The following is a 24,482-nucleotide window of genomic DNA, read 5'->3' on the forward strand; positions in this document are numbered from 1 at the left end:
TCTAACTCGCCTCCCCCCTTTTCCCCCCATTATACCACTATATATAAAGCGTAAAAACTTACAAAGGGCATTTCTTTGTGTGCATCCAGCGTTATTGTATGTTGGGTTGAGGTGTGTGTGGTGTGCACCGCTGGTGTGTACTTGGGTGTGTGTTCAAGTCTGCCAATGACTGACCACTGAACAGTTACTTTCAGCAAGTAAGGGGACAGGGTGTGTTCTGACTGGTGCATATGTGCATACACCTGCTAACCTGAATGCAAAAGTACACACATTTATGTGTCTGTCCATGTGTGTGTGTGTGTGTGTGTGCGCACGCCCAGACACACACATGCATGTGGGCACACACATATAATACAACACACAGAGAAATCCATACACACATGTGGAGTGATGGCCTAGAGGTAACGCGTCCGCCTTGGAAGCGAGAGAATCTGAGCGCGCTGGTTCGAATCATGGTTCAGACGCCGATATTTTCTCCTCCTCCACTAGACCTTGAGTGGTCTGGACGCTAGACATTCGGATGAGATGATAAACCAAGGTCCTGTGTGCAGCATGCATTTAGCACACGTAAAAGAACCCACGGCAACAAAAGGGTTGTTCCTGGCAAAATTCTGTAGAAAAATCCACTTCGATAGGAAAAACAAATAAAACTACACGCAGGAATAAAAATGGGTGGCGCTGTAGTGTAGCGACGCGCTCACCCTGGGGAGAACAGCCCGAATTTCACACAGAGAAATCTGATGTGATAAAAAGAAATACAAATACAAATACAGACATCCTACCACGCTCTCTCTCACACATTCTCAAAGAAAAGTTAACAAAACTTGTACAGAATCCCACTTTAATGTTGTCAAAAATGTAAAAGTAATTAAAAAACAAACAAACAACCCCCCCCCCAAAAAAAAAAACAACACCGCACCATACTAATATACAATATTTTTTAATTTTAATTTAATTTAATTTTTTGCTGCCCCATCATCTGCACCATTTCACTGGCATTACTCCCACGCCGTTCATTTAGATTCCCCCATACACCGCCACACCCGTGTTCATCCGTCACCGTGACAGTTCCAGCGTCGGCAGTCCGCAGGGAACCATCGATCTTAGGTCGCCAGGAGGCCACACACCAGAGGAGACCCTGCACTGCTGCTGAGTCACTTCGGTGGTGTTCAGTGGTGCCTGTTCTGATTCAACGTACTTAGGACACCACTTACTAAGCCCCCTACTAACGACAATAATGGCTTAGTCGCAGAGCCAGACTGAGTGAGCGTCCCTCACAGAGCGGAGACCACCACCACATCCCTCAAACAACAGTCCCCCATGAATCTGCCGACACTGAAGACACTGACAGGACTCACCCCAAGCACAGAAGTGGAGGGGTATCGAAACTGAGGTCACCATGAGAGCAGGGCATGAAAGGCCACAGACTTTGAGACTGTTTTGTTTATACTGATGATGATGAAGGAGGATGACGATGACGATGTTGCAATGTAGGCTAGTATACAATAATAATATCCAAATGTGAAACATGGAGGAAAAAATAAACACAGAGGTAAAGAAGTAGTAGTCTGCTGATAAAACCCACATAGAGTAGGTGTAATGTTAACTTTTTTTTCTTTTGTTTTTGGTTTTTTTTGGGGTCTCATCTGTCAAGTTCTTTATCTCCATGCAACCCTCTAGTCGCAGCAGAGTAACTAGCATGATGATTGTGGCCGTCAACTGGATGATGATGATGAAAGATGAGGAGAGAGAGACAGACAGACAAACAAACAGAAGCAGAGAGAGATGCTGATGATAAAACTGGTGGAGACTGACCAGAGTTATGAAACATAAATGAATCATGAGATCATATATACATAAACAACAACAACCAACCTAGAAAAATATTTCATTCATATAGAAATATTGCCATGATCACTGAGCATCAGCAATTCGTAAAACATTTCAGTTTAACTATAATTATTTTAAACATGAGAATTTCATTCATGCTCTGAAAATAGAATTATACATACAATTATATTATTTATTAATTTCTTTATTAAAGTATGATCAGTCTGATTACATGGCACTGATACACATTTCTAATATGTTTTTCTCACTCTGATTTTCTTACCATGATGATGAACACAATTAAAAATTTAGCAAAATGAAAGCTCAAATCTTAATACTGAAATCCAGAAACATTTGGACAATAACTGGTAAGTTACTGCCTTAAAGCTCTCAAAAGAAAAAAAAAGGAGGTAAATTATCAGAAATCAGAGTTTTCAGCCAATGACGCATTGTGCTACCATGGATCCATGAAATAAAACTTGCATGATGATACATTCTGCCATCATTTTCTCATACAATGAGGATTGAACAACCTTGAAAAGTTCAACCAATCGCAAAATGCATTGCTTTGAGGTCAAGGTCAAACTCACAGCAGAGCAATTTTATTGGCCAATCGTCACATGCACTGAAAATCAACAGGCGAAGTGGAGCACAAATACTAGTGGCTTGTATACTGGTAAAACATTATTTGGGGCATATAGATATCATAATGTGACTTGGTATATAAACACCACTGTGACAAGGAAGCCTCTTTGCTGCCAGTTAGGGAACACTAAAAACACTTGGGCACAGGTGTTTGTGGGAAATATACGCAGTATGTTTGTCATTTTTGTTCACTGGTAAACAGAGTTTTCATCCATTCATACACTCTGCAAACAGGATTTCCTCAACCATCAAAACTGGTCTGAAGTACATACATATAACACCAAGAAACATACACAGAAATATGAAATAAATAAATGAATGAAAATTATAAAGCTAGTTATAAAACCATGAAAGTTAAACCAAAATAGAAGTGTGCTAAAAGACATTTCAATGAAACAATAAAACATTTAAAGCTAGTCCCAGAAAAGTTAAAACTACAGACAAAAAATTCTGTAAAAGTGTAAAAACAACCCACAAACCTATAAAAAAAAGAAAAAGAAAAAAAAAGTCAAAATCTTTCCAAAGTACATTATCTCATCAACATTTTGTAATATATATATATATATATATATATATATATATATATATATATAAATAAAAATCTGTATACAATCACACTTTTTATGGCAACTCCTGATTACACCTATTAAAGTAACAAATTCTGACTAAGCTATTCTGGACCACACGTTCTTGTTCTTGCATTATCCTTCTTCGTTTGTGGGCTGCAACTCCCACATTCACTCATATGTACATGAGTGGGCTTTTATGTGCATGACCGTTTTTACCCTGCCATGTAGGCAGCCATACTCTGTTTTCAGGGGTTTGCATTATCCAGTTACAGGCTCACCAAACAATCTGCACGTCCAACAGAAAACAAGGTTTATCCTTTGGAAGTAAACTTCTCAATATAGCATTTGAAGTAAAGAGCAAGGAGCCAGTGCCTTCACAGCTCATGTGTTTTTTTCCGTTGCACCACAACAACAACAAGAACAAAATGATGATTGTTGGAATGATGGGTTACCAGTACACACCCATAAAGATCAAAATCTTACTTTTGTCCGCCATCAGAAACAAATGTTTGTGGAACCAAAAGTTGTGTGCTGGAAGCAAAGCAATTCAGGTGTTTTTATTTTATTTTATTTTATTTTTTACCAGACTTTCTTGGGTCGACCACCGTTTTATTTTGCATACAAATTACACAATCAACTCAAAAATGTGCCAAAAATCCAAACCAATACCTGGCATTCCATAACTATGTCAAAGTAATCAATAGCATTTATGAAATAAATCACATACAACTCTTCATTTACTGATTTTGGGCATATAAAAATAATTAAAAAAAACAAAACAAAAAACCCCCCACAAAAACACAATAATATGAGAGAAAGCCATACAAATCATACAATTATGTGTACAAAACTTAGAATCTTTTTTTTTCTCCCCTTTTCCTTTCTCTTTTTTTCACCCCAGTATAAATACATGGTGTCGTTAACAATTCAGTCTTAAGCAGCCCACACTGATCAGCATTTCATTGTTTTACGATCACAATACACATCTATCCAAAAAAAAAAAAAAAAAAAAAAGAAGAAAAAAAAGAAAAAGAAAAAGAAACTTCCCGCCCCCCTAAAAGAAAACACCCAATGAAAAAAAACAAGAGAGGCAAGGCCTTCAAGACTCACTTGTGATAAATTAAGTCCCCTAGCATTAATTACAGAGTAATTTCCCTTTTTTACTATCTGCACCAAAACGTTTGCAAAATAAATAAAAATTCCATGCTTAGCAAAAGAAGTTCCTGTTTGAACAAAAAATGATAATAATGACTCCTCTTGTTGTTGTGTCAGAATAAGAGGTCAAAGTGCCAAGTTTAGAGAATACAAAAAATATAAATATAACAGTAAATGCAGTTTGCATATAATTAGGCTTCTTTTTTTAAAACTTTTTTTGTGTCCATCCCAGAGGTGCAATATTGTTTTAAACAAGATGACTGGAAAGAACTGAATTTTTCCTATTTTTATGCCTAATTTTGTGTCAACTGACAAAGTATTTGCAGAGAAAATGTCAATGTTAAAGTTTACCACGGACACACAGACACACGGACACAAACACACAGACAACCGAACATCGGGTTAAAACATAGACTCACTTTGTTTACACAAGTGAGCCAAAAACCATAACCAAAACCAAGTAAACTCATCATCTGCAGTCTGTTCACTGGCTGCTTGCACCTGCCATTGTCTCTGCATCGGAAGTATTTTCAACATGTATGGAGAAATTAAGAAGAGGAACGGTGAGTATAAACGAATGTTCTGCATGCACTTGCACTATCATTCAAGCCTGTGTGAATGTTTGCAGTGTATCAAATAAAGGCAGACCACCTGAGTGAATGTTTGGAGTGTGTTAAATATGGGCAGACCGTATTACTTAATTAAAATACACAATGTACTTTTCAAGGTGGTTTCTTTTACTTTCTAGAGTTTTTGGAATCAGCTTTTATATATGAAGTTTTTGGTAAGAAAAAAAAAGGTGTGCATTTGTTGGAATCGTTTGTAATAAGAAAAAAAATGTGCTGTATATCTATACAATCACACCATCTGATACACCAGCCAAATTGCACAATTAAAACGTATCCAAAATACCTATGATGGGCGCAACTTCCGAGTGGTTAAAATGTTGGACTTTCAATCTGAGAGTGCAGGGTAGAAATCTTGGTGGCGGTGCCTGCTGGGTATAGGGTGGAGATTTTTCCGATCTCCAAGGTCAACATATGTGCAGACCTGCTAGTGCCTGAATCCCCTTCGTGAGTATCAAATGCAGAAGATCATATACTTATGTTACAGATCTTGTAATCTATGTCGGTGTTCGGTGGGGTATGGAAACAAGAACTTACTCAGCGTGCACACCCCTGAAAACAGAGTATGGCTGCCTATTTGGTGGGGGTAAGCAACAATAATTAAAAAAACCAAAAAAACTGGTCATATACATAAAATGTTACATGCCTGTATGAGTGTGTATGCGTATGTGACGGAAATTTGATTGAATGACACAGGAAATGAATGATGAGCACCCAGTGGCAGCTGTCAGTCGGCTCTACCCAGGTAGGCAGCCTGTTGTGCAAATGACTCTGCATTTGTAAAGCTCTTAGAACTTGGTCTCCAACTGATGATAGGCACTATTTCAGTATCCATATCATCATCATCTACAATGTATATTATCATAATTTTTTTTTTTTAAACCTTAAAAATTCATGTATTTTTATAACCTCTCTTTCTCTCCCTCAAACACAAGTTATGGTTATTTACACTGTTGAAAGTGATTTGTCACAATAAAATACAATCAAATAAACCTGGAAAAAGAAAGTGGTCCTTAAATAAGAATGCACAACAATTTAAAGACATCTAAGACTTGAAAAGAATAATCTGATCCAAACTTATCATAAAATCAACAAAGCTTCAAGAATTATGACGCAATTTCTGTTTGTTCAAAAACAGATACGACGTCACATGCGATCAACTCACATGCACAAAATGAAACAAGAATACTGGCATTCTAGATATTGTGGGACTATACATATTTCAGAATATATTGTTAAAAAAGGTTAGTGGTCCTGTTGCCTTTTATGGCCAACAGGGCAGTGAATCCATGTTCACTGTGTCTACCAGGGCTCGGCACAGGAAGGCAGGGCCCAATATTCTCCTTCCCCTGCTTTAATCTTTCTCATGTGGAGTGATGGCCTGGAGGTAACGCGTCCGCCTAAGAAGCGAGAGAATCTGAGCACGCTGGTTTGAATCACAGCTCAGCCGCCGATATTTTCTCCTCCTCCACTAGACCTTGAGTGGTGGTCTGGACACTAGTCATTCGGATGAGACGATAAAACCGAGGTCCCGTGTGCAGCATGCACTTAGCGCACGTAAAAGAACCCACGGCTACAAAAGGGTTGTTCCTGGCAAAACTGTGTAGAAAAATCCACTTCGACAGGAAAAACGTAGAGAAAAAACACAAAAAAAAGGGTGGCGCCGTAGTGTAGCGACGTGCTTTCCCTGTGGAGAGCAGCTTGAATTTCACACAGAGAAATCTGTTGTGACAAAAAGAGAAATACAATACAATCCCATGTCAGGTGCCCATTCACACTGGGTGGAGTGAAGAAAATCAGAGCAAAGTGCCTCTCCCAAGGACACAACACCATGCTGAAACAAAACCTTTAACTCACTCCAGACGAATAGTTTTCTCCCTTGCTTTCCCCTGCAGATGACCCATTTGTTTGGGTTAGGAAAAAAATCACAAAAAATACAAAACACAAACTAACTGAATGAAACTCCCCGTACTTGACCCAATGACCCCTTTTCTAATGTCGTGTATATGCCCACCCCTCCCTCTTTTCTCAGCCCTGAGAAGCTGAGTCACTGTCAGTACCTTCTGCTGGTAGCTTTCTTCACTGCAGATACTTTATTCAACGTCTTCATCATCCTCGTTGATGTCGAAACCTTCAGTCTGAAGCATTTCAATCACTTCAGCAGCAGTAAAAAGCCGCTGTCGTGATCTAGTTTGCTAAAAAAAAATTCCACTTGTATCGCCAGCGACGCCATTTTCGATACATATGCAGATTAGCTTGTCATGTGGGGTACCAAGGTCAACGGCTGGTCAGCAAGTGTACAGTCACGAAAACATCACGAAGAAACTTTCCATTCAACCCTTGACATGTTCACAATGCCCGGTGTAGCTGTGATTTTTATGCTACCCATGAAGAAAATGTGGACAAATTTTTAATTGTCGTCCGGAACACTACCTTACATCAGGAATGTTATAGTGTTCCATCGTCCGGAGTGAGTTAACTCTGATCACTGGTGACCACTGGATCAGAAGTCCAACGTATTACCAGATCTGCATTGGTGCCCTGTCCAGTACGTATAATTGTGTTAAAAACAATCTTGTTCAAAGTGTCTTTACAAGTAAACAAATACATACTCTCTATCTTAACCACATTAAACATTACTAAACGTAACGTGATGTCTCCTCAATATAAATAACATCAGCATCCAGTGCGTTTCCTTAACAAAAAATGAAAAAGCAAAAACAAAACATGTTAGTATTGCAATCACAAAGGCTTACTTTTTATCATTACTTATCCAGTCAGGATTTCAACCGATCCAAGAAGAAAATAATCTTTTCGTAATTATGCTGTAATGGCATCCACAGTATACTGAATAAGAGAGGGAGGATTTCAATGCCAAAATATGATTGTTCACAATACTGTTGTGGTATCCCCCATTATTGGATCTGACAGTGTGTGTGTGTGTGTGTGTGTGTGTGTGTGTGTGTGTGTGTCATCCACAGTATACTGTGTTAGAGAGGGAGGATTTCAATGCCAAAATATGATAGTTTGCAACAATACTGTTGTGGTTTCCCTCATTATTGGATCTGACAGTGTGTGTGTGTGTGTGTGTGTGTGTGTGTGTGTGTGTGTTGTGTCTGTGTGTCTGTATGTGAGGGGTGAAGGGTAGGGAGTGAGGGGGAGTAGGCAGCGGGTATTGCATGGATTTCAAAGAATTAAATGGTAAATTTCTGAAGAATTATGCTGATTAAAAATCATCAAACAAAAAGATAATACAACCCTTCTTTCAATTATACTCTCTGTCTTTGCACTCACAACCCAAATATTGCATCTTCTAGGTAAACATATTGTTTTTCATACACATAAATACTTTATTACATATATTACATCTCAAACTGAAGTGTAGGTTATCATTTTTTTCAATACATATTCATATTTATCTGAATGTTTATTGCCTTAATTACTCAAACTGCTGAATAAGAATACTGAAATACACAATGATGGCATCTTATATTACCAACAACTAAACAACAACACTGACCATGGAAATAATACTAGGAGACAATAGATAATTATCTTCCTTCTTTTTAAATGATTATCATATAATGTTTGAAATGAACAAAATGCTTAACAAGAAAATACAAGAAGAAAATACTGATCTGGGAGCAAGAGTTTTGTTTTAAAAAAAAAGTCAGAGAACAACATATCCATAAAAGCAGAATATCTGTTACCTGAAAGCAATATGTGCATCAAAACTCTGCATCCGTCAAAACAATTTTTTTTTGGTCAATGTCACAGGTCAAAAACAACATTTTTACACAAAGACATGTTGTAAAACACTTGTCATTACCAGACAATATCTGGTTCTGCTTCAAGCACGACGTGTAAGATATCTTCTATTCACTTTGAAGAATACCATATTTTGCTGAAAAAAAAAAAACCATAAAAAAAGAAAGGAAAAAATCTTGAAACATCCTGGTACACGTTTTTTACGTTTTATCTCACAATAAACATAAACCAAAATCTAGTCTTAACTGAAAAAAACAATTCAGTTTGACAGCTGATCAAAATTTTTCAATGTAGAAATATACAGCAGTGTTTTCCCTGACACATAACATTTTCACATACTCACACAGTGCAATCAAATATTAAGAAATAGCATATCATTCAACAATGATAAAGGTTTTCCAACACACACAAAAAAACAACAAGAATGCAACAACACACATACACCACTTTTGACACCTTTGTAATCAACATCAAAATATGAAAGGACAGTTTACTATGCTTGTGACACAAAGCTACTTCTAAGAGAGTAAAAAAAAAAAAACCAAAAAAAACCACATCAAATTTGTATAAACTGATGAAAAAGGCTGCATACATGACTACTGTCCAAAGAGGAGGGTAAAGCAAACCATACACATGCTTTGTGGAGAATGAAGAAAGCGAAAGTAAAACCTTTTCTCCATTTGCAAGGTTTTCATCCTCCACACTCTCTTTATCTAATCCAAGTGAAAGACTATAAAAAAAAGTGGTTTTTCACTACAGAGTGATCAAAATAATTAATCCTATCAGCAACAATAAATTCAGGACCATAACCAGTTCGGTTCTTGTCTCACACAACTGGCCCCTTTCCAAATATTTCTTAAATTTGTGTGTGTGTGTGTGTGTGTGTGTGTGTGTGTGTGTGTGTTTTATCTTAATTTTTTTACTGCCCAATCATCTCTGTGTGTGTGTATGTGTATGTGTACGTACGCGCGTGAACGTGTGTGTGTTACATTTTAATTTTTTACTGCCCCATCACCTGCACCGTTTAACTGGCATTACTTCCATGCCACATATTCCCAGTCCCCGGTTTGTCAGTCGCAGTCTCAGCACCGACAGCCCACATGGAACTATCCATGTTAGGATGCAAGGAAGATGGCTGCACCTATCTTTGTCTGACCAATGCAAAAATATGACTGGAAAGGATAGCTCTGAACAGCATTCTAGTCGCACAGCATGGCACTTGACACTATTCCTACCCCTGATGTTCGAAAGTTAAAAGCCAATCATAGAATATGACGGAAAGAATGAAGTAACAAACCGTAATGAAGCTAAACTAAATCAAACAACTACAACTATCATAAAACAACAACTGACACACAAAACAGTTGAAAATAAACAACAACAACAAAAAACAACAACACAAGCAACAAAACAACAACAAACAAGAGAGGCAAGGCCTTCAAGACTCACTTGTGGTACACTTAAAAGAAAAAAAATCCAAGCTTTTTATGTATTGAACATAATTTCAAAATGTAATGTTTAAGATGAGAAAGATCAGTTTAAAGCAAATTAAGTCCCCTAGCATTAATTACAGAGTAATTTCCCTTTTTTACTATCTGCACCAAAACGTTTGCAAATAAATAAAAAATTCCATGCTTAGCAAAAGAAGTTCCTGTTTGAACAAAAAATGATAATAATGACTGCTCTTGTTGTTGGGTCAGAATATCAAATCAAAGTGCCAAGTTTAGAAAATACAAAAAATATAAATATAACAGTAAATGCAGTTTGCATATAATTGGGCTTCATTTTTTACTTTTTTGTGCCCATCCCAGAGGTGCAATATTGTTTTAAACAAGATGACTGGAAAGAACTGAATTTTTCCTATTTTTATGCCTAATTTGGTGTCAACTAACAAAGTATTTGCAGAGAAAATGTCAATGTTAAAATTTACCACGGACACACACACACACACACACACAGACAACCAAACACCGGGTTAAAACATAGACTCACTTTGTTTACACAAGTGAGTCAAAAACCCCAATTTACTAATCAATGATAGAATAAAAAGCACCCTGAAAACAGAGTACCATAATTATTACTACCTACATGGTGGGGATAAAAATGATCAGACACTCAAAAGCCCACTTGAGTATACAAGTGAATGTGGGAGTCACAGCGCAAAAACACACACACAACCCCCCCGCCCCCCTCCCACCAAAAAAACAAACCATAATCAACAAATACAAAGCAACAGAAACACTGTGAAAACACAGCACACTCACTTCCACCATGACCAGAAACATTCTCTCAAACTGAGCCGGGGCAGAGCACCCGTGCACACTGACGGCGGACAAGATGATAAAAAAAACACACACACCCTCACAGCCACACACTACCGCTTGCTGTCAGTCACAGAACTGCTCAAACGACTGAAAGCGGGGCTTGGTTTTCCTCCGAAGGTGACGTACGTGTACAGCAAACTGCCAACCACACTGAGGACAAAGATGTAGTGAATAATTTTTCATCAGGTAAAAGAACGACGGTTCATAAATCATCATCATCACAAAATCCATGAATCAGTTAATGCCTTGCAACCAAATTATCTGTTCACGTGAGAAGAAAACCAAATTGCCACACACAGCACACACAAAATGAAGCCACAAAATGTTAAAGCTACTGTATCAAGTTCAACTATTGTTGCAGACTTTCCTCCGATCACACAATTATTTTTCATTTTTTTAAATTTCAACATGTGATAGTCTATGTTTTAGTCTATGTATCTATGAGGTGAAAGCTTGTATAGCTTGTATATCAATATCAATTTTTTTTTGTATGTGTGTGTGAGAGAGAGACTGTGTGTGTGTGTGTGTGTGTGTGTGTGTGTGTGTTTCAGAGTGCAAATTCAATATACATGCTCAAATTCTGTAAAATCCTAGCATACACTGTCAACATTATTTCTGTTCTAACTACAAATATCTTTTTCAAACATGTTTATTATATACATTTTTAGTCATAAACAAATAAATAAACAAACATAAATCTCTCTCTCTCTCTCTCTCTCTCTCTATATATATATATATATATATGAATGAATAAATCTCTCTCTCTCTCTCTCTCTCTTTGTAAAAGAAGTCTCTTTCCCACAGTCTTACCTGATATTTATCCCAGTAAAGTTGATGACACTGAACACATAATCTCCTCCAATGATGAGGCCGAGGTAAGTCACTAACAAGTTCTGGAACATGCACACAAACCACTGACACAGACACAAACCACTATTCACAAACCACTGACACAGACACAAACCACTATTCACAAACCACTGACACAGACACAAACCACTATTTCATCCTCACATTGTGAAGCTAAGAAGGGGAGGAAAGTCAAGGAAGTCTAAAGAAAAAAACGAAAACATTAAAACACAAAACAAAACAAAAAAAAGAAAAGAAAAACAAAACAACAATATCCACAACCACTTTTTTTTTGTAGATAACCCCCCCCCCCCCCCAGCTGAGTCTGAAATTGTCAACATAAAGAATGAAGTGGACATGCATATATCATTATCATCATTTATTATCATTCTGATTGTATGGAAAAGAAAAACACAAAGAAATGAACAGTCATCAAGTCAAATCAATAAGACTTTATTATCTCATATAGAGAAATGACACAATACGCCCCAGTTCACTGAAAAAGAATGTGACTTTAAAGCTACTAGCTGAAGCGAATAACTCTGGGAACATGCATATTAATATGATGTTCTGTGTTGTTCGTCGATTCATATGTTAAGACAAAAAGATATGACGCAAGTCAATGGGTAATGATTATTGGTGGCAATGATGCTCTTGAGAAGGAGATTTGATGCTCACGATGCTAATTCAGCCTTATTTGTCATTACTTTCATCGAATCATGATGATGTTGATGATGATGATGACTATGATGACAATGATGACGATGATGATGACGACGGCAATGATGATGATGATGATGTTCTCCACACCAACCTTGAGCACCCCAATGATGGTGGTGGTGAGGGCAGAGTTGTAGGCTGTGCACAGGATGATGGAGTAGTTAAGGACAAACCCCATCACACACGACATGAGGAATGCCACAACAAACCCCGGCTCATGCCATCGCTCAAACTTCCAGGACTAGAGAGAAAAAAACAACACATAACACATGGTGAAGAGCTGGCCTAGTGGTGACGCGTCCGCCTAGGAAGCAAGAGAATCTGAGCGCACTGGTTTGAAATCCCACAGTCGCCAGCATTTTCTCCCACTCCTTTAGAGACTTTTGAGTGGTGGTCTGGATGCTAGTCTTACGGATGAGACGATAAACTGAGGTCCCGTGTGCAGCATGCACTTAGCGCACGTAAAAGGCTCCACGGCAACAAAAGGGTTGTCCCTGGCAGAATTCTGTAGAAAAATCCACTTCAATAGGAAAACAAATAAAATTGCAGGCAGGAAAAAACACACACACACACACACAAAAGGGTGGTGCTCTTACTGAAGTGACACGCTCTGCCTAGGGAGAGCAGCCCCTATTTCACACAAAGAAATCTGTTGTGACAAAAGAGCAATACAGTTACTGCACCCACATACCTGTGTGACTTACTTTCAGTCTACACACCTTCTAGATCTTTATGCTTGGCCACTGATTCTGGAGTGCAGACAATTCCTCGAAGAAACAGAAAAATCCCAAGGTCAGCGCTCCTTCTCTCGGTAGTGTGGAACAAACTGCCCTACAGCTTTTATAAAAAACTTTTTCGCTTGTAACTAAAAACAAACAAGCAATACAAACAAACAACAACACATCCACACTCACCTTCTCCAGGTCCCCAGAAACCAGGGCCATGACACAGGTGGGCAGAAGCATCAGCAGACTGTTGTAGTACAGCAGACCGTACTTGCCCAACTTCTGTCAACCAGAAAAGAAAAAAAAATCTTGTTACTGCCCCAGTATAATAATAATAATAATAATGGTATTTATATAGCGCTGAATCTTGTGCAGAGACAAATCAAAGGGCTTTCGCACCAGTCATTCACACGCATGCATAACTCTAAAACTAGAAACTAAAGACAAGGAAGGGCAGGTAAGGGATGCCATTTTGGGAAGAGGTGGGTTTTAAGGCCAGACTTGAAAGAGCTGAGTGTGGAGACTTGACGAAGCGAAAGAGGAAGTTCATTCCAATCGCAAGGTCCAGAGACAGAGAAAGAATGGCGGCCAACAGTCGAGTGTTTGAATCTGGGTATGCGTAAACAGAGTGGATCCAAAGCCGATCGTAGTAAGTAAGATGGAGTGTAGAGGTGAAGGCAGCCGCAGAGATAGGAAGGGGCAGTTTTGTGAATACATCTATAACATAGAGTGCTGATCTTGTACTTTATTCGGTGTGAGACAAGAAGCCAGTGGAGATGTTGCAAAAGAGGAGTGATGTGCTCAGATCTTTTCTTTCTGAGGACGAGTCGGGCAGCAAAGTTTTGTATGCGCTGAAGAGACTGAATGGATGAAGCAGGCAAACCAGACAATAGAGAGTTACAGTAATCAAGGTGAGAGAGAATGAGAGAAACGACAAGTCTAGATGTTGCGTCAGTGGACAGATATTTGCGGACGGCACTGATGCACTGCAGTTGACAGTAGCAGGACTGACATGTCCGACTGATAAATGTTTGCATGGACAGTGTATTGTCAAGGACAACACCGAGGTTCCTGACTGACGTGGAAAGAGGGATGGATGTACTGCCAGGTTTGATTGTGTCAATTGTGATGGAAGACAGTTTTTGTTTAGTTCCTATGATCATTGCTTCAGTTTTGTCCGCGTTCAATTGTAACTTATTCGAGTCATCCAGTTTTGAATGTCCAGGAAGCAGTTGGATGTTTCTTGCAAGAGCGACAACAAATTTTCAGGGGTATCACTCTTCTGGAGTTGAGTGTCATCAGCATAAGAATGATGACTGATATTATGGCAGTTGATAATTTCAGCGAGAGGAGCAGTGTACAGTGTGAAGAGCACTGGGCCTAAAACAGATCCCTGTGGGACTCCATGTTCGATTTTAACGGGTTCATATTGAAAATGATCAACAATGACAGACTGGAATCGATCAGTGAGATAAGGTTTGAACCAGTTTAGAAGAGTGCCGTTTATACCAAATGTAAAATGAAGACGGGAAAGAAGGATTGAATGGTCTATTGTGTCAAAGGTGGCTGACAAGTTGAGAAGAGAGAGAAGGGAAATTTTTCCTGAGTCGGACGCTACCAGTAGATTGTTCAGAATGTGGAGGAGAGTGGTTTCGGTGCTGTGGGCAGCGCGACAGGCAGACTGAAATGGGTGGATGAGATAGTTGAAACAAAGGTGGTTGTTGAGCTGCTTGAGGACAGCAGTATGACAGTTGTGTTCCACTATGACCATCAGAACAGCAGAGGAGGTAACTGCCGTTCCGACTATCTGGGCTACAATTTGATTCTAGTGGAGAGAGACTTGCCCAAGTTACATCCCCACTCTCTCGGCCAAGAGGGTTTTAGGACAGCCGGTGTTTGGATGGATCCCAAAGCTCAAATCAGAAACGTTATGTCAAACGGCAGTTTAAAAAAAATTCCGGATCCTGTTGTGTTCTTTCTGAAGGAATATGGCTTACTTCATCGCTTGGAAAAATGGATTTTAAGCGGTAAGACTGGTGCTGCTACTTTGAGCTAAAGCTGTGAAGTATTGTACTGTACTGAAATAGACTGCATCACATTGCATTGTAGAACAGTGATGTGTGTGTTATCGGCTAATGTATTTTATCAGATCATATCATGTCACATAGTATTGTATCACAATGCATTGCTTTCTTACTTCTGGCGGGGTTTCCATGCAGGGTATTCATCTTTCCATAACCCACTGAATGCTGACATGGATTACAGGATCTTTAGAATGTGGATTTTATCTTCTGCATGAGCATACACATGAAAGGAATTAAAGCAAATGCAGGTCAGCACATATGTTGACTGGAGTCATTGGCAAAAATCTTCACCCATAACTCATTCCGCCCTGCGCCTTAGCATTGCTCTGATGTCAAATTTCGTCTCATTAAATTGATTTTTATGTTCTTACATATGCATAAACAGCATAGAACAGGAAAGAAAACTAACTTCTACAGTATCCACATGCAATCTGGAGGAAAGAACAGCATATTTTTTGCGTTTTTTCCACATCAAAATGGTAAGGAAACCTGCAGTGTCCGTAAACTCCCCAGGGTTCAATGGGTTAACCAATCGTGCAGGTACCGCAACAAGGTTTAAAACCCAGAACCCTTGGAGTGAAAAGGCCACCAGGATGCTGTGCCTGTCTCTCTCACCTTGGACTCCAGCTTTTTCTTGGTGTAGACGCCATTGGCTGCTGTACTGACGTTGTTCAGCATGATGAATGTGTATCCCCAAAAGTCAAACGCCAAGTCAGCGCTGGAACGTTCAAAATGCCGAGTCAAGCATTCTTTGTTATATCTCTCAGTTCCTCTTCGTGCTTATTATTGACCACTGCACATCCATTCCCCAAGACTGAGATGCTCATCATTAACTCTTTTACCACCACAGGTGACTTAAGTCGACTAGACAGAGCACCGTCAAAAGCGACTTTAGTCAACATCAAGGATCATGTTAACAAGACCATTTTTCACAGTGTAACAAAGCTTGACGGCTGCAGCCTGTTTCCCCACCAGTAGAACAAAGACTAACCTTTGCTCCCTGACCCAGTTTGAAGTGAACAAGTCCATTGTGCTGTTTTGACATGAACTGAAACCTGTGACTGAGAGCATCCTATCTAAAACATTTGGCGCTGGGGAATGTTTTTTTGTTTGTTTTTTTTTTTACACAAAAACTTAGCAGTGAAAGAGTTAAATTCCTCAGTTTCTAAGTGTTCACTGTATACCCTGCATAGATCTACTTTTGTCTCGATGTTAACTTTTGAGTTTGACCAGATGTACAACTGCAGCAAATCTTAAAATAACTCTGGCACCACAGGTCATGGAATGTAAAGACCTATCCCTTCAACATGCTGTCAGCACCACTCTTCCTTTGTCTCTATCTCTCTGCCCCTTTCCTTGCATGCTGTGACCACTCATGGCACTTCCACTCTGACTCTCTTTGTGTGCAGACCTCTCTGTACTGTAGGTGTTAAATGGAATAAAGTGTTTAATAAAAAAAAAGTGTTTAAAAGTCAAACCAGTGTTCTTTGGATGTAATGAATTAACCTTTGAACAACAACATTATCACTACTTATCCTGTACCCAGTCTGATGCTTAAAAAGACACTGGTGAACACACACACACATCCACAAACATACACGCCCTCTCACACACACACACACACACAAAACACATACAATGTACGCACACATATCCACAAACGTTCACGCCCTCTCTCTCTCTCTCTCTCACACACACACACACACACACACACACACACACACACACACACACACACACACATATCCACAAACGTTCACGCCCTCTCTCACACACACACACACACAAACATATCAACAAATGTTCACACTCTCTCTCACACACACACACAAACACACACATATCCACAAACGTTCACACCCTCTCACACACACACACACAAACACACACATATCCACAAATGTTCACACCCTCTCACACACACACACACAAACACCCCCACACACATATCCACAAATGTTCACACCCTCTCACACACACACACACACACACACATATCCACAAACGTTCACACCCTCTCACACACACACACACACACATATCCACAAATGTTCACACCCTCTCACACACACACACACAAACACCCACAATGTCATTTCACTGTCCTATCCAAAGGCAACCAAAGAGAGGGGCAGATCACTCAACCCCGCTTATCATACCTGGCGGCAACAGCAGCACCAAAGATCATCAGGAAGACAGTGAACTGAACAAAGCGGCTGGCTGGTACCCTGGACAAAACACAACAGTCTGGTTTCAGTTTTTCAAGGAGGCATCACTGTGATCGGACAAATGCACATACATTACACCACATCTGCTTACCCCAATGCGCTTGACAAACCTTGAGTGCATGTACATATATTTATGTACCAATCAAGAGCGGATTCCTTTTATAGAACTTCGCCAAAGGGCATTTTTGTTGCCATGGGTTCTTTTTGCAGTGCGCCAAGTGCGTGCTGCACAAGGGACCTCGGTTTATCGCCTGATCTGATTTTCCAGTCAAACTTAGGAGAAAGGGCGAGAGCAGGATTCTTCTTCTCTTCTTCTTCTGCGTTCACTCGTATGCACACAAGTGGGCTTTTACGTGTATGACCGTTTTTACCCCGCCATGTAGGCAGCCATACTCCGTTTTCGGGGGTGTGCATGCTGGGTATGTTCTTGTTTCCATAACCCACCGAACGTTGACATGGATTACAGGATCTTTAACATGCGTATTTGATCTTCTGCTTGCATATACACACGAAGGGGGTTCAGGCACTAGCAGGTCTGCACATATGTTGACCTGGGAGATCGTAAAAATCTCCACCCTTTACCCACTAGGCGCCGTCACCGTGATTCGAACCCGGGACCCTCAGATTGACAGTCCAACACTTTAACCACTCGGCTATTGCGCCCGTCGAGAGCAGGATTCGAACCCAGACTCTCACAGACTCTGTATTGGCAGATAAGCATCTTAACCACTCTGCCACCTTGTTCCTTGTGGACAACACCACATGCAATGCATGTATGAGATACAAGAATGTCTGTTTATAAACTCTGGATAGGTTTAGTCTTGATCTGGAGAACACATGTGCAAGTGCATGTATATGCACGCACACACACACTTAAATACATTCTCACACATAAACACACACATGTCCACACACACACACAAACACACACAACAAATTCTTAAAAAAATGTTCTCTGTGCAAGGGTGCCGGCATGCTTGCAAATGTGTAAGCTTTTTTCTGACTATGTATGGAAATAAAATTAGTTAAGTATGGAAAGTAAATCTACAGGAAAGTGCATGTATCATATGTACACTGAAAAAGAAAAACATTTTTTTTTCTTTCATAATTCTTAAGCAGTATCATCTATAATCTCATTCTGCGATATCATATTAATCCTTTATGTGCTGTCTTTTCAGCACACAAGCCTTGTCAATGCACTGGTTTTATACAATGGAAACACAATCAATCCAAACTATAAACATGCACTTCATTTATCATTTAATTCACAAAGGATTCAAACACAATGCAATAAAATCCAACACAAAGTATTAAACTAGCTAAAAAACAACAACCAACACTTATTTTTATGTTTAAAACTTGACAGCATGAAGCGTTTTCATGCCGTTTATGACAATTCTGTGATTATTCTGTTTGCTTCATTCGCAGAGTTGAACTGAAGCACAAATGTTGTGGAAGTGAGTTTACTTACCCCAAGACGAAATATTCTGCTACCATGGTCAGGAAAATGGAGAACCGTCGTAACACTGTGAACATGGGTAGACTGGAAAGAAAAAACAATACAACAAAAATAAAACAGTTTCAACTGATCTACATTCCACTGCAATGGGAATTCATTTACAACTTAAGTATTCTCAAACCAGGGGTCAAGATTATACTGGCTCTTAGCACTGCAACCAAATGGGGGTAGCCGTCCTTTGGGAACCATCCTGACGCTGACTTTCCTAAAACCCTCTTGACCGAGAGAGTGGGGATGTATAATGGGCGAGGCGCTCTCCAACGCAATTAAATTCTAGCCCAGATAGTCAAGACAGCAGTTGCCTCCTCTGCTGTTCTGATGGTCATTGTTGGACATCACTGACTATTATACATTCATGCTCCTACTGACGTATTTCATTATCACATGAATCCACACATCCAGTTGTTTCATGGTGTAGTCCATATGCTTAGATGCATCACCATGGTTCACTGAAAAAACAAAAAGGTTGATAAAAGAATGAAAAACTGAAGTCTGAGTTTTCTGTGAATAACAGTATATGTGATAAGTGTGCATGTGAAATTGGTAAATATATCATTACATGTACAGAATTTTCAGGTCCAATAATTAAAAAAACCAAAAACTGACTGTAAATATAACATTACACTTAAGAATTTCCAAGTCTGATAATCTTTTTTTTAAAGAAAATCCACGATAAATATAACATTACATGTAAAGAATTTCCAAGTCCAATAATAATTATTAAAAAAATCTACGTCTCTGCTATTTATTGTCATGCAGACATAAATTAACTATCAAGAGTTCCATATGACTAAAAAAAAAAAAAAAATCTGAACACAAAGTTGTTTAACCCTACAACATTCGCTCCAGCCACAGCCAAACACTGGGAAATGTTTGTCGTTGAAATGTGTGAATGCAAAAGGGCTGTTAAAAAGTGAAGTCTTTGGAACACCTCACAACAGGTGAACTTCAAAAAAAGGTAAAAAAAAAAACCCACACACATGTGTACCTTAATTTCTTTGTACCTCCCAGTCCAAACACCAGGTTACCAATGTAGAACAAAGGTAACGGCCACACCTGAAGGTTGAACAAAGAAATAAAGACAGTGCCAGTTTCAATGAGGTGTCAAAAACATTTAGACTGATCCACATACACTTCACCACATCTGCTGTTCAAAAAAAAAAAAGAAAAAAAGAAGAAGAAAAAACAAAGAGCAGATGTCTGACATTCACATAAACATAACTCACTGGTCAGGTCTTGAGAGCTTAATAATAATAATAATAATAATAATAATGGATACTTATATAGCACACTATCCAGAGATCTGCTCTAGGTGCTTTACAAAAACACTTTTGTTAACATAAAACATCATATCTATGTTACATACACACACCAAAATGTGACTACACACACACACACACACACACACACACACGCTGCATACATACATTTTAACATACATGTGTATCTAACAGCTACCCTAACACATACGCACACATAGGCAGGCACAAATTTACATAAACACACGCACACGCACACACAATACACATTCATATACATGCATGTAGTTATGTAACACATACATATGTATACACACATAGTCAAGCACAGCTAACGCAAAGGAAGTGGACCTGCCACAATTGAACTTATTGCTGAGGGAAAAGGTGAGTTTTGAGACGAGATTTAAAAGATACCATACGTTTGTGCAAAACATCAACACAAAATGAAATAAAATAATCAAACAATACATACAAAGTAAATACATTAAAACATTAAAAAAGAAAAAAGAAAAGAAAAAAAACAGTGACAGACACATAGAAGACAAATTCATGAATAAAATGAAACAAGAAGAAAAATGGGCCTTTTCCCTTCAGAAAAGTATAGGTTATATATACTTTCTTTCAGTATTCTGCATGCTAGAATTTTGTTGAAAAAAGAAAGAAAGAAAAAACAGAAGTAACCACCTGTGAACCAAATTCCCTAGCAAATAGTTGTAACCAAGCATAAAATAGGTTTGTCACTGAAAGGGTTAAAAGAAGAGTGGTGCACAAGACAATTTTATGCATATGTATGACCAATTTTTGTTGTTGTCACAGTGAACGTATGGGAAAGAAGTAAAAAAAAAAAAAAAAAAAAAAGAGACGGATAAAAAAAAAGATGATAATGATAATAATAGTAATTACAACAACAAAATAATGATGATGATGATGATGATGATGATATTAACAATGATCTTTATTATTAGCTTTATAAGTACAACAATAATAACAACACTCCCACTACTCCTGCTACTACCACCACTACTACTACTGCTACTACTTGTGAATCACTTCATACAGCACACAATCCTGTGCAGAAGGAGAGGATGGACAAAGAACAGGAAGCAGCAGTAGCAATCAAAAGCCGACAGCTGGGCTCACCTGTCTGAAGGTGTCAACAGAAGCACCTGGGAAACTGACGACCTTGGCCGACTTGGCAACCGACAGCAACACCATTCCTGTCACCATCTGTAAACAGTCAACCAGTACGCTGTATTGACACGTTGTTTTTACACTAATGGTTCTACAGCAGGATAGATTTGAGCACAAGAAACTGCAATTTCTAATTCGAGGTGTCATAAAACAAGTTACCTTCTTCTGTTCAAAGTGTTTTATGAATAGATTCCCAACAATCTGTAACATAACTTACTGCAGTCAAATGCCATACTGTAGCAGGAAACATATTATAACTCCTTTCATTGGTGAAATACTAACGCCTCCTCCACCCCATCATTAGCTCTCTCTCTCTCTCATCATACATACATACACACATCTTCTCTCTACATACATACACACATCTATCTACCTATCTATATCTCTCTATATACATCTCTCTCACAAACCTCCCTTACCCCTCATATGCCCTTACCCTCAGCTGGCCCAGACCCACTCTCCACACCTACAGTCAGTGAATATGGATGTGTCTGTATACTGTGTATGATGTAATGAATAAGTCAAAGTGTGCACATGTCTAAATGACACCGTACTGTCCAGACAATAATTATAAACAATTATGAAGATGAATGTTAATTAAACCTGTCTTTAAAAACTCACCTGACCAACTCCAAGAAACTGAAAGGACGGAAATCTGAAAGGGAAATAGCATACAATCAACTTTTTCATAAACGTAAAACAAAAATGTTGTGTTATGTCTCATGTCTGATATTCATTTAATACACCCACAAACAACACAAAAGTACTAGCACTTACTGGCAGGTGTGTTACCCATATTTTATACAAATACCCCATGTAACACAAAAATATCTGGCAATCAATAATTGAGTTTAAAAAAAATAGACAAAGCATTTGACAATATGCATGTCAGTCAGTGAATACTTTTAAAATTATATTGACAGTCACTTACAGAATTTTAAATACATAACTCTTCTAGCTATTTTGTAATTTGTGAACTGACAAACAATGCACACTCAATGTTGGAAAATGCTTATGTGAGGGGATTCTCTTTTTCTTCCCCATTTCAAGCGGGTAAAAGGTCTTATCAGGCCTACACGCCTTAATATTGATATGATATGATATGAAAAAAAAAAACTTTCAAAGCTGTTTGTACAATGAATATGATCACTTCTTTCCAAATGACAATACCAGTTGCCACTCTTGACAAAATATACCACACATAATATCGTGTTCTTTTGAGGATTTCAGAAACAATGACCTGACCACAACCAAACAACTATACTTGACTGAAACGAGTCATACAAAGAAGGCACTAAATATGCAACACCCATATCATTTTGCCTTGACCAAGTAATCTTAACAACACTCTGTACATATATACAGAGAGAGAGAGAGAGAGAGAGAGAGAGAGACAGACAGACAGACAGACAGACAGACAGAGACAGAGAGAGACAGAGAGAGAAAGGTAGAGACAGAGAGAGATTTTGCCAAAATATATGGCATGCAAATTACAATTATGCTCCTTTTTAGATGTATGTATTTTAAAAGTGAAAATTGCTATCATCTCAGCCATTTAATCATGTGTGTGTGTGTGTGTGTGTGTGTGTGTGTGTGTGTTGGAGTGTAATGGATGTAGTATTGAGAGTATGTTGCTTTGTGGGTTTTGTGCACTGTGTTTTTATAATATTAATGATTCTGTTTCATGTTTCTACTACTTTTTATGTGCTTTCTTGTTTCATTTTAGGCACTGGATTGTTAAGCGCCTACAGCTTGCTCATGCTTGAATTATAGCGCTATATAAAAATAAATTATCATCATTATTAGAGAGAGAGAGGGGGTGGGGAGAGAGAGAGAGATAGAGAGAGACAGAGAGATGAAAACAGACATTGGTTATACCTATAAGAAGTCAGCACAAACTTGTTTACGACGACGATCAGAAACGAAGCACACCCATAGAATACAGCAGCAAAAAGACGACGCAGAAATGGATGATTTGTCCCGATATTACTGACAGACGTATCCCACTGCTCGTTTGCTTGATATGACCCATCTTTTCCAACTTTCTCTTTCTGAAGGGCATTATTCGAGTTGTGTGGTTCTGCCATTGTTTTCTTTGGTGCGAATCAGTAAACTAAACTGTTTCTCGTTCATTCATTTTTTGCATGTCATTCCCACTGAACTTCCTTTTATTATTCTGATTACGCTGCTTCAAGATCCATGCAGCTGTCGCTTGCCATGTTGCCACAGAAATGTTGGTAACACTCCAGTATTAGTATAAGTTCGTGTTCAGAAAAGGGTCAATAACTCAATCGTGGTAGCTAAAGTGGTGGCAGCAGCAGTAGCTACAGCAGAAGCGAAAAGGTAGCAGCGGCAGTAGCAGCAGTAATAGCAGCAGAAGCTGTAGTAGTAGCAGGAGTACTAGTAGCTGCAGTAGTAAGCTTACTAATGAAGTATGGACATAAGCAATCTGTGAAACTTTTACAGAGTTAATTCTTTGTGGTATGAAATACTAATTCAATTAATTTGCCTGAATTTTTTTTACTCATCAAAGCTTAAAGAGATATGTATGTATACATATATGTATGTATGTATATATATATATATATATATATATATATATATATATATATATATATATATATATATATATATATATATATATATATCAATTCGTCAACATTCTCATATACTATATGAGAATGTTCACGAATTACCCAGTCAGTGAGATCTTTGAATGGGCTGATAGCGGTTGGTGTAATATGGGAGAAAGGTGGCAGAGTGGATAAGACACTCATCCAGCTGCCAATACAGTGTCCGTGAGGATGTGGGTTCAATTCCCGCTCCCAAGTTCGGACTGGAAAATAGTCAAACTGCCGTGAGCATCGAGTCATTCAGATGAGACGATAAACTGAGGTCCCATGTGCTGCACGCACTTGGCGCACTGAAAAATAACCCATGGCAATAAAAGTATTGTCCTGGCTTTGGCAAAATTCTGTACTGTACAAAAA

General features: G+C 38.7%; 1 protein-coding gene across 1 annotated transcript; it reads right to left on the reverse strand.

Annotated features, from left to right (window-relative positions):
- Window positions 1-10,852: 10,852 nt before the first annotated feature.
- LOC143295170 (solute carrier family 35 member D2-like protein) lies at window positions 10,853-23,659 on the reverse strand. The gene is made up of 11 exons (XM_076606742.1): window positions 23,371-23,659; window positions 22,114-22,147; window positions 21,442-21,528; window positions 20,031-20,098; window positions 18,995-19,066; window positions 17,455-17,523; window positions 15,911-16,013; window positions 13,401-13,493; window positions 12,581-12,727; window positions 11,728-11,810; window positions 10,853-11,067 (listed from the first exon to the last, which is right to left on the reverse strand). Exons 1-11 carry the CDS (start codon window positions 23,577-23,579, stop codon window positions 10,968-10,970), a joined length of 1,065 nt encoding a protein of 354 aa, XP_076462857.1. The 5' UTR covers window positions 23,580-23,659; the 3' UTR covers window positions 10,853-10,967.
- Window positions 23,660-24,482: the final 823 nt, after the last annotated feature.

The sequence above is a fragment of the Babylonia areolata genome, chromosome 20, assembly GCF_041734735.1.
Source record: "Babylonia areolata isolate BAREFJ2019XMU chromosome 20, ASM4173473v1, whole genome shotgun sequence".
NCBI classification, from domain to species: Eukaryota; Metazoa; Mollusca; class Gastropoda; order Neogastropoda; family Buccinidae; genus Babylonia; species Babylonia areolata.